Here is a 12303-nt window from a genome sequence, read left to right on the forward strand (position 1 = left end):
ACTGAAATTTTGGTAATTGGCAATAATGGATTCAGCGAGGTTATTAGAAATAAACTTAATGCATTAGGGTTAAAAGTTAAGACGGAAGTAAAAAACTTAAGGGTAACCGTTGACTGTAATCTGAATTTTAAATCGCATATTCATCAGACCACTAGGACAGCATTTTTCACTTAAGAAACATAGCTAAAGTTAGACCTCTTATATCATTGAAAGATGCTGAGAAATTAATTCACGCTTTTGTTTTCAGTAGACTAGATTACTGTAACGCACTCCTCTCAGGACTACCCAAAAAAGACATAAATCATTTGCAACGAGTGCAGAATGCAGCTGCTAGAATCCTAAGTAGGAAAAGAAAATCCTAAAACATTTCTCCAGTTTTGATGTCACTACACTGGTTGCCTGTGTCATTCAGGATTGACTTTAAAATACTGCTTATGGTTTATAAAGCCTTAAATAATCTCGCTCCTTCTTATATATCAGAATGCCTGACACGTTATATTCCAAATCGTAACCTTAGATCTTCAAATGAAACAATGCGCCACCACCACCTACTCAAAGCATCATGATGCACCAACATTGATGGACTGAAAGCCAGAAGTCTATGTGACCATCATCATCAGGTCCTTCCATGAAAACCCTAAATACAAAGAGGACTGTTTGATTTATGTTAGGTAGATTGCCCAGAGGGGACTGGGCGGTCTCTTGGTCTGGAACCCCTACAGATTTTATTTTTTTTCTCCAGCCTTTGGAGTTTTTTTTTTTTGTTTTTTCTGTCCACCCTGGCCATCGGACCTTACTTATTCTATGTTAATTAATGTTGACTTATGTTTATCTTTTATTGTGTCTTCTATTTTTCTATTCATTTTGTAAAGCACTTTGAGCTACATTTATTTGTATGAATATGTGCTATATAAATAAATGTTGATTGATTGATTGATTGACTTCCGGTTGCAGCACAAAGAAAGGTGTCACTTCCGGTTCCAATGCCAAAGGAAGACGTCACCTCCGGTTCCAGCACCAAGAATGACATCACTTCCAGTTCCGGCCTTTTGATGACATCACTTCTGGTTTTTCACATTTAAAACTGACACCATCTTACCACTCAAACAGCTCAGCTTGGAACTCAACCAGAGCACTACTTGCTACCCCTTAAACAGCCAGGGACAATATACGGGTGACTGCCCCAAACCTTGTTTGTGTGTTGACACTGACTCTTTCACAGTGGCGTAGTCGCCAGGATGATCGCCTTCTTTTGAAGCCAAAAGCCAACCCAGAGCAGAGTCTAAACATACGCTTGTCCCAACCAACTTAAGAACAGTCAGGTAGGAGAGCACCATTCACGTGTTGCTGGGGTCCGACGGTGTGTGTCTGTGCAATCTGGTGCATTTCCCACCCCAGAAACCTCTAAAGAGGACCTGGGACCGTAGCAAGGGACCTACAGGTGAGGGCCCGATTCAGAAAGGAAAGCAGTGGAGACTTATTATGGGCTCCTGAGAATGGGGAAGTCTAAAAGCCCCAAAAGGAAAACTGGAGGTGCCTCGGGTTGGCAGGTGAGGGACATAATGACATGAGAATTTAACCCAGAGAAATCCCTCCAGGAACAGGCTTTTGCCCTCTGGTACAAAGTCAGGGGTTGGCTAAAGCCAAATAAAAAGAATGCCCGAACAGTAGTCCAATGAGTGGCCTGTGCCTTATTAATAAATGCTCTTCCTACTAAACTCGCCTAGCTGACCTGGGAATAATCTTATGATAGCATAGCCTCTTTGCTGGGGAGCATTAAAAACCTTCAGGCGGAAACCTATTTGGGAGATCCAGAACGGAATCCCTGTGAACTTAGACAGGCTTGTGTACCTTATTCGGAGTCCCATTCCGACATTGCGGAGCATGCTTTGGTTAACTCTGATGCATGGGGAAGGGCTTTGCGAAGTGACAAAGGGCTGTGTGGAGCAACATGGAGGGGGGGGCTGTGTGCTCTCGCTAATCCTCTGGCCTTTCACATACGGGAGTAGCGCTAGTCAATGGCCACAAGGTTTCTTCTCTATTTAATTCTGGCAGTAACATTTCCATTGTTGCTCACCATTTATTGCTGCCACAACAATGGCTGAAAGTTAAGACCTGTATTCACGGGGACGTCTGATCTTACGAGTCCATCATTTGTTACATCTGCCACGATGGCATCTTGAGAAAAATGGCGGTGGTGGTACTCGAAAATCCTCCATTTCCTGTGATATTGGGAACAACCGCGGTATAACACTCACTAATGCCACAAGGGCACTAGGTCTTGTTATGGATGCCAAAACAGTGTCTTCAGCTACCTCCACGCCATGTTTACAGCCAGAAGAGAGTCAGAATTCAGCCTCCAATGATGACATGGATATGGCCAGGCCATCGCAGTGCAACACGTCACCTTCAAGTGCTGCTCCAGCCCGGAATGAAACTACACCCATTAAGATCAGATCTGATCCCCTCACCCGTCTGCAGTTTCAGTTTAGGCAGACCCCAGCTTCATTTAAAAGAGACCAGTGGAATGATGACTCCCTTAAATTTGCAAAAAATGCAGTAGTTTTGGTAAATGGCAAACGCACATTACAACCCATGCCACAAGGTCCCCACTTTGTCTTAACACTACTTGCCTGCTTGAACTCTGAAAGAAGGAGGAAAAAGATTCTCTGATCTAATGAGACAAAAATTGAACTCTCTGGGCAGAACTGCAAGCACTGCGTGTCTATTTAAGACCAGACACTGCTCATCACCTGCCTAATCTCATCTCTACAGTGAAGTACAGTGATGGCAGCATTGTGCTATGGGGGTGTAGGGACAGGAAGACTGAATTTCCCCTTGGGGATTAATAAAGTATCTATCTATCTATCTATCTATCTATCTATCTATCTATCTATCTATCATATTCTGCCTTTCACATCTATCTATCTATCTATCACTAAGGGAAGGATGAATGCAGCCAAATACAGAGAGTGCCTTGAAGAAACCCTTCTCCAGAGTGCAAATGGTCTCAGACTGGGGTGACAGTTCATATTGAGACACCATAATGACCTAAAACATACAGCAAAGATTACACTTGAGTATCTTCGGTACGAGTCTCTGACTTACTTTGAGTGGCCCAGACTTGTGTGGAGAGACCTGAAGATGGCGGTTTACAGACACTTCATATCCAGTCTAATGAAGCTTGAGATGATCTGCCAGGAAGAATGGGAGAAACTGCAAGAATCCTGGTGTGCAAAGCTTGTAGAAATTTACCAAGAAGACAAAAAGTTGAAATCGCTACCAAAGGGTCTGCTACAAAGTCTTGAATTTTGGGTCTCAGAAAAATAGGAGGGTGAGAGAATTCGGTTTTTGATTTAATACATTTTCAAACCTTTATGAAACCATGTTTCACTTTGTCATTATGGGTTAACAAATGTAGATTTATGGGCAAAAATGGCAATGTATCCATTTAAAATAAAATCTACAATACAATAAAGTGATCTGAAAACTAACTGGATCCAATATAATTGGGACTTGCGTTGCTAACTAGCGTATCATTTTCTTCTCAATGTACTTTTACATTTCACATGAGAACAGCACTAAAATTTGTTTTGCACACATCTTGCCCTCCAATGAATTTTGGGATCCGCCACTAGAGCTGTTTGTTTACTGCAGGGATCCAATTTTTAAAATTCCTTAGTGATTAATTACAACTATTGCAGGGATTTGGGAAACCGGTTCCAGTCGAACAAATGAGGCCCACATAGACTTTTTCACGAAATAAATTCCAGCTTCCTTAACGGAGACTCCAATTAGCAGCAGATGAGCAGAAGGAGCGGGTGAGTACACATCAACTTGCTTTTCCGCCATCAATAGATTTGGAGTTCATAATCTCAGGGTGTGAGTGAGAGATGTAAGATTTGCTCACTGCTAAATATTTTGTCATTTTTTTTATCAAATATCTAAGTTATTGTAATAATTCGGGACAGAAGAATGGCAGAGGTTATTGCTGCTGTCTCATATCTCCAGAGCTTTGAGTTAAATTAATGTCTGCTCAGTGCCAGTGTGGAGTCTGTACTTTTTGAGCATGTCTGTGTTGCTTTTTCTTCACATTTTCTAGTTTATCTCCCACATTTCAATGCATTTTCACTTGATTTGGGATTCTGTATTGGAATGTTCCGAGCAAATGTGCCCTGTTCATGATCGAGTGCTAAAGTCCACGTCTGGTTCTCGCCTTCAAACCCAAAATTACACCTTCATATTTTAGTGCACAACTACTCTTTATTTCAATTAATTATGGCAGTTGATGTGAAACGTGCATTTTGATCATGGATGAGGTTTATTGTTGTATTATATTTCCAACTCTATGTAAGTATTCTCAGCATATACTTGGGGAAGAGTATTATATAAAATGGAAGAGGATTAAAATGAATAGAATTAAACAGAATGTGACCAGTGGTAAGGAGGTAAGTTAAACAGTGCGAAAAGTTGTGGTACCACCCCGGTAACTCCTGTTGACTTCTAAATTTGAAAGAGAAAATGGTAACAGAAATGGTCTCGAAAGTAAAACACCTTCAGATGAACAGAACCAAAATGACAACAAATTCGTTTCAAACAAAGTCAAGTAAGACTCATCTGAGCTCCTCTTTCTTCTGTGGTGATCACAAGAACGTTGCCACCTTCCTGGGGTTTTGCCTTTATGTGTCTTCTAGACTTCCGTTGGACCTTACTACCGGGCTTGGTTGCCCTCAATGGCCATGTTTTCTGGGCTGTTGATGACACCATTAACGACAGTGTTGAGTCTCGTTCGGGAGTGGCACTGCTTACCTCAGCTGAGCTTGTCAAGGAGACCTTGGGCGCACCTGCATGACATAACCTATAGCCAAAGACTTGAGTAAAAGTGGGCTAAAGGTTTAATATTTGAGATCAGTGTTGGGCTACAAATCAGGCAGCAACTTGGGCAAACTCAGCAGCCGGGGTCCTAGAGTAGAGGTGTATATGAGTAGGTCCAGTAGACTCAGGGTTTGAGGAGGAATTATGTGTTGCGCTTGTTGTTTCAATAAAGTCTGAAATAAATTCATAACTTGAGAATTATTCCGACTGGTCATTGGAACATTGGACAGTCAGAAAGACCACAACACCAAACAGTAAGCAGTAACCACAGTTCTTCTTGGTTGCTCCAGTTTACAACTTTGAAAATAGTTTGATATTTTCAAGAACAGTTCCATAAAGGACTGCTATCCAGTGTAGTAGACCCACCTGAAGGGGCATGTGGGTGTTGTTTTCTCTTTCAGTTACTGTGGAGGACCCCTATGATGATAATGGGCCTGTTTTTATGTATTCTTTCATTGGGTTGTTTGTGCTGTCTTTGTGAAATCTGCACATTCTCTGTATGTCCACTCCACCATTGAAGATCAGGCATTTTGGTGGCACTGATGGTGTGGCACCCTATCCAGGTATGGTTGGTAAATGGATGTACATATTCAACATTAATATTTATTTCTGCTTATGTTTTTGTATTGTTTTTCTTTTTCCTTTGACAGGAGCATATGAAAACGTGAAGACCCCATGTCTACAGAATGAATCAAAGCAATCAGATTGTACATGAGTTCATTATGGTTGGTTTCCCAGGAATTCAGGACAGATACAGCAAAAACATTCTTTTTGGAGTCCTGCTGTTGGTGTATCTTTGTATCGTTCTTGGTAATCTCCTTATAATGTTTGCTTATCTGTCTGACCAGACCATGCACACCCCCATGTACATGCTGATATTTAGCCTTGCACTGTTAGATTTGATGAGCTCCACCACGACGGTTCCTAAACTGCTGTCTATTCTCACCTTAGAATCTGCCATGATTTCCATCACCGCCTGTTTCACTCAGATGTTCCTTTATGGAATTCTCAAAGCTGCCGAGTCCTTTCTCCTTGGGCTTATGGCTTATGACCGATACCTCGCCATCTGTAAGCCTCTACACTATTTCAGAATTACAAATAACAACCTGGTTTGGAAACTCATATTCTGCTGTTGGGCCATTGCTTTCTGTGTTGTGGTCACTCCAGTGACACTGACTGTCAAGTTGCCATTCTGTGGACCCAACAAACTAGTTCATTTTTTTTGTGAACATTCCACAGTGATAAAGTTAGCTTGTGGAGACCACCTCATCAGCACTTACACTGGCCTCATTGTAAGTCTCTTAGTCATGGTTGCCCCCTTGTTTTATGTTGTTTATTCCTATATAAAGATTCTTAAGTCGGTTTTTAAAATTGAGAGCTCACATGGTCGACTGAAAGCCCTTTCAACCTGCAGCTCACACCTTCTGGTCCTTTCAGTTTTCTATCTCATTGGTTCAGGTGTCTTAATTTTGAGCAAAATTCCGAATAGCCCTGTAGATGTGCATATCATGGCGGCACTCCTCCAGAATGTCACGCCACCCTTAGTGAACCCGATAATCTACTGCCTGAACACGAAGGAGATGAAGGCCCGTTTCATGAAGTTGCTAACATTAAAAAGGATATCTCCTCACAGACATTAAACCAAAACCTGTCACAGAAATCACCCCTATCTGAATTTCCTAGGCCATAGCTGTTTTTAATAATTTCTTCTTTTACTTTACACAGTAATGTGAAGATAAGCATTTTTGAACCTGTGCTTTATAAAATATTTCTACCACATCCATTCCCTTAAACCCAATATAAGGTATTCAGAAGCAATCCCAGCAACATCAGTCACAAAGATAGACCAGTTGAGGGTGGGATTCACTCTTCACACTTTTAGAATGTGGCAAGAAGCCCAAGCACCTCCACACCGAAGAATGTGCAAACTCCACAACAACGGTGACTGAGCTGGAAGTGAGTGTAGCTGAACATAATGCATTAAACTAAAACTTTAAATAACCAAAAATTTAATATAAAAAAATGAAAAAAAATTCATACAGATATATTTTTATGATCTGTGTGGCTGTTGCTGTGTGATAGTATTGTACAGTTTATGCTCTTGATCATCTATTTATGATAACTGATCCACCATTAGAAGAGTTGAAGAAGGCAGTTGAAGAGACACGTCTGAGCACCAGCTGGTCAGTCCATCTGCAGCTGTTTTTAAGGAGCTAATAAGAGAGATTTCAGAATCCTAGCTTTCGAGAATCTGTAATGTAGCTGAAACAAATTTAAAGGTGTGTGATAAATAAATGTAACAGATGACAGCTAATTTAAAGGCAATGGTGTTTATTCAGTCACCCCCAATTAACAAAACCTGTAACCATCTCATTCATTACATCTTATCCTGATGGCCACTGTCCTCATGTGACAGCCAGAACGTCATGCTCCTTTTGGGCCTAACCAAAGACAAAAAGTGGGATCAAATATGACTCAATACTCTGTGCACAAAGGACAAGCACTCACACTCCCAGCCTGTGCCCACCACTTCCCTGATGGTTAACCCCATTTTTAAAAGGCTGTGACAGACAGACAAACAGATTGAAAAGAAAAATACTTTATCATGAATAGATAAACAGAAAGGCACTATAGAATAGATAGATAGATATGAAAGACACTATATAATAGATAGATAGATAGATAGATAGATAGATAGATAGATAGATCTTTTTCCGGTTTTCTGTGGTAGCGATCTGTGCCTCCACCACGTGCACTCCCTACATTGAAGGCCAGATGTCCACATGACCATCATCATCTAATTCTTCCTCATGAAGCCTGTAAACCATGAGGACTGATTAAGATCATTGATGTTAGGTAGATTTTCCAATGGGGGCCAGGTGGTCTTCTGGCCTTGGAACCCCTGCATATTTTGTTTTTTTTTCTACAGCCCTCGTTTGTTTTTCCTGTCCTCCTGGCCATCGGACCTTAATTCTTTGTTACTTAGTATTGCCTAATTTTATTTTTATATTTTTCTTTTTCTTTCCTCATCTTATAAAGCACTTTGAGCTACACGATTTGTATATAAATGTGCTATAGATATACAGAAAATGTTGTTGTTGTTGGACATCAGTAACAAAAGCACATGTGTATTCATGTACAGAAAGTTGCACAATCCATATTGCATGTCAGGGTAAAAGCCAAGCTATGAAATGCAAGGAACTCTGCAGACCTCTGTGATCAAATTATGGTGAGACACTGATCAGGTCAAGGGGATAGAACCATTTCTAAAGCTGTCAGTGTTCCCAGGAGGACCATGGCCTCAATAATTGTGATATGAAAGAAGACTGCTTATACAGAGTTGGCCATTTATCCAAACCGAATAACCGGGTAAGAAGGATCTTGGTCAGAGTGGTGACTAAGAACCCAAAGGGTCACTCTAACACAGCTTCAGAGGACGTCTTCTGAATTGGGAAAATCAGTCAGAAGGTTGACCATCTCCACAGCACTCCATCAATCGGCCATTTATGGCATGAGTGAGTAGACTAAAGCAACTTCTCAAGTTAAAGGCAGATGACAGAGTTCATGAGGACAAAGATTCTCTAGTGTGATGAGACAACAATTGAACTCTTTGGGCATAACTCCAAGAAATTTGTCACGCAAATATTAGGCACTGCTCTTCACCTGCCTAAAACCATCACTATGCTGAAGGCTGGTGGTTCTTCTGCATGGCATGGGCAGAGAGACTAATCAGAATGTTGGGAATGATGAATGTAGCCAAATACAGTGAAGTCCAAGATGAACACCTGCTCCAGAGTGCATGCCACCTCAGACAGGGGTGACGGATCACCATTTAGAACATTAGAACAATCTAGACGAGAACAGGCCATTCAGCCCAACAAAGCTCGCCAGTCCTATCCACTTGTTTCCTCCAAGAAAACATCAAGTCGAGTTTTGAAAGTCCCTAACGTCTTACTGTCTACCACACTACTTGGTAGCTTATTCCAAGTGTCTATCATTCTTTGTGTAAAGAAAAACTTCCTAATGTTTGTGCGAAATTTACCCTTAACAAGTTTCCAACTGTGTCCCCGTGTTCTTGATGAGCTCATTTTAAAATACAAGTCTCGATCCACTGTACTAATTCCCTTCATAATTTTAAACACTTCAATCATGTCACCTCTTAATCTTCTTTTGCTTAAACTGTAAAGGCTCAGCTCTTTTAATCTTTCCTCATAATTCAACCCCTGTAGACCTGGAATCAGCCTAGTCGCTCTTCTCTGGACCTTTTCTAGTGCTGCTATGTCCTTTTTGTAGCCTGGAGACCAAAACTGCACACAGTACTCAAGATGAGGCCTCACCAGTGCATTATAAAGGTTGAGCATAACCTCCTTGGACTTGTACTCCACAGATCGTGCTATATAACCTAACATTCTGTTAGCCTTCTTAATGGCTTCTGAACACTGTTGGGAAGTTGATAGCTTGGAGTCCACTATGATTCCTAAATCCTTCTCATATGGTGTACTCTCGATTTTCCGACCCATTGTGTATTCAAACCTAATATTTTTACTTCCTATGTGTAATACTTTACATTTACTGACATTAAATTTCATCTGCCACAAATCTGCCCAAGCCTGTATGCTATCCAAGTCCTTCTGTAATGATATAACGGATTCCAAATTATCTGCTAATCCACCTATCTTGGTATCATCTGCAAACTTAACCAGCTTGTTACTTATATTCCTATCTAAATCATTTATATATATTAAAAATAGCAGCGGCCCTAGCACTGACCCCTGTGGAACACCACTCTTAACATCAGCCAGTTCTGATGAGGTTCCTCGCACCATCACCCTCTGCTTCCTGTGTCTGAGCCAATTCTGCACCCATCTAAAAACATCACCCTGAACTCCCACTTCTTTTAACTTGATGCCCAACCTCTCATGTGGCACCTTATCAAATGCTTTCTGAAAGTCCAGATAAATAATATCATAAGCTCCACTTTGATCGTATCCTTTTGTTGCCTCCTCATAGAATTCCAACATGTTAGTAAAACACGACCTCCCTCTTCTGAACCCATGCTGACTGTTCAGAATAACTCCTGTCCTTGCCATGTGTTGCTCAATCTTATCCTTAATAATTCCTTCCATTAATTTTCCTGTGATGCTTGTTAAGCTTACTGGCCTATAGTTGCTTGGATCTGCCCTGTCACCCTTTTTATATAATGGGATGATATTTGCCATTTTCCAGTCCTTTGGAATCTCTCCAGTGCACAGTGACTTCCTAAAAATATGTGTCAAGGGTTTATATATGTACTCACTAGCCTCCTTAAGAACACGAGGATAAATATTATCTGGGCCTGGTGATTTGTTTGATTTCATCTTATTTAATCTGAGCAGCACTTCTCCCTCTACAATTTCCAAATCCCTCAGTACCTCCTTAGTAGTTGCGTTTACCTCTGGCAGGTTATCCACTTGCTCACTTGTAAACACCTCAGAAAAATGTAAGTTTAGGGCATCTGCTATTTCATTGTCTGTATCTTTTAATTCCCTTTACTATTCCTGATGAACTTGACCTCCTCCTTAACTGTTCTTTTACTACTAAAATACTGAAAGAATCTCTTGGGGTCTTCTTTGCCTTATCTGCTATATTCCTCTCCAACTGTCTTTTAGCCTCTCTCTCATGCTATACGATTCTCTTTGCAGTCATTAGTCTTATATGCCTTATACAGCAGTTTTTCCTTTGCAACTTCTTTTTAAATCTTTATTAATCCATCGTGGAGTTTTTTAGTTTCCTATTACTTCCAAATTTAGGTATGTATCTGTCCTGCATTACATGTAAAACATTTTAAACCTGTTCCACTGCTCCTCGACTGTCTCCACATTTAAAAGCTTATCCCAGTCTATCCTACTTAGACTTTGTCGCATCTGCTCAAAATTAGCCCTACTAAAGTTCAACTTAACAATTTTAGTCTTTGCATCTGTACTCTTACAAAATACTGAGAATTGTATTACATTATGGTCACTTGACCCTAGTGGTTCAATCACCTCTACACCCTCAATTCTATCCTGATTATTACAGAATACTAAATCCAGACAGGCTTCACCCCTTGTTGGTGCTTTAACATGCTGTGTAAAAAACAGTCGCTGATTACTTCTAAAAACTCCTGCTCTTGTGCTCCTCCATCTGTAAGGTTATCCCAGTTAATATTTGGATAATTAAAGTCCCCCATGACTATAATATCCCCCTGTAAACTTGCCCTTTTGATATTACTAAAAAGATGTGTGTTGAAATTACTGTCTGAATTGGGTGGTCTATAACACACTCCTAAAATGAGACCTTTTCCCTAATATTTTCCAGGCAAGCCACATGTCCTCACTAAGATGGGGCTCATCATCCAACTGAAGATGACTTACATTTAAACCCTGTTTGGCATAAACAGCAACCCCACCTCCTTTTCTGTTCTGTCTATCCTTCCTAAAAAATGTGTATCCCTCTATGTTACACTCATCCCCATCTTTGTTATTTAGCCAGGTTTCCGTTATTGCTATAATATCATAATTATGCTCTGCTACATACAACTCCAACTCACTTACCTTATTTTTGATACTTCTAGCATTAAGGCAAGCTATTTTTAATGTGTTAATCCTTCTATCTTTACGTGTTTGCTTAAAATTTACATTACTATGCATTTTTATTTCTACACCATTGTTTGTTCTTCCATGTATAGATCTAAATCTGGCCTGTCCTAAACTCCCTGCCCCCCATTCCCTAGTTTAAACAATCCTCGACTAGCCTACACATACGCCTCCCCAATACATTGGTGCCCTCCGTTCAGATGTAACCCGTCACGGCGAACAGGTCCCATCTGTTCCAAAAGGAGTCCCAATGCCCCATAAACCTATACCCTTCTACCCTGCACCAAGATTTGAGCCACGCGTTAAGCCTTCTAATCTCCTCAATCTTACCTGGACTGGCGTGGCACAGGCAGAACTTGGAGAAGACTACCTTGTCAGTTCTGCTCCTCAGCTTGGTACCTAACTCTTTGAATTTGGATCGCAGAACTGACAGACTACCCTTATGTATGTCATTTGTTCCAACGTGGACAATGACAACTGGATCCACCCCCGCTCTGGCCAAGAGCCTATCCACCCTTCCAGGGAGGTCTCCCACCTGTGCTCCCGGAAGGCAACACACCGTGCGAGACTCTCTCTCTGGAGCACACCTGCGCTTCAATCCCCCTAATGATTGAGTCCCCAACTATCACTACCTCTCTCTTGGGAACTGGTTTTGAGGTGGCCCGTTGGGGCTCCTCAACCCTGCCTACCACCTCAGAATTATCAGAGTCACCGTCCAGCTCCGCCAGGACATGATAACGGTTAGACACTTCTAATTCTGGGGTTGATGCCCCCAGACAGTGTGCACCCTTTACCTTACGCCTTGTGACCGTGA

The 12303-nt window shown here is 41.2% G+C and overlaps 1 protein-coding gene across 1 annotated transcript; it reads left to right on the forward strand.

Moving 5' to 3' along the window:
* The first annotated feature begins 5561 nt into the window (after positions 1 to 5561).
* On the forward strand, positions 5562 to 6515 carry LOC120524345 (olfactory receptor-like protein OLF4). Its single transcript, XM_039746207.1, has one exon. The coding sequence runs from the start codon at positions 5562 to 5564 to the stop codon at positions 6513 to 6515; it is 954 nt and encodes a 317-aa protein (XP_039602141.1).
* Positions 6516 to 12303: the final 5788 nt, after the last annotated feature.

Source organism: Polypterus senegalus, chromosome 2 (assembly GCF_016835505.1).
Source record: "Polypterus senegalus isolate Bchr_013 chromosome 2, ASM1683550v1, whole genome shotgun sequence".
NCBI classification, from domain to species: Eukaryota; Metazoa; Chordata; class Cladistia; order Polypteriformes; family Polypteridae; genus Polypterus; species Polypterus senegalus.

What these genes read in the sequence shown, in the direction of transcription:
- LOC120524345 (XM_039746207.1), top strand. Translation starts at nt 5,562, where the DNA reads ATGAATCAAAGCAATCAGATTGTACATGAGTTCATTATGGTTGGTTTC.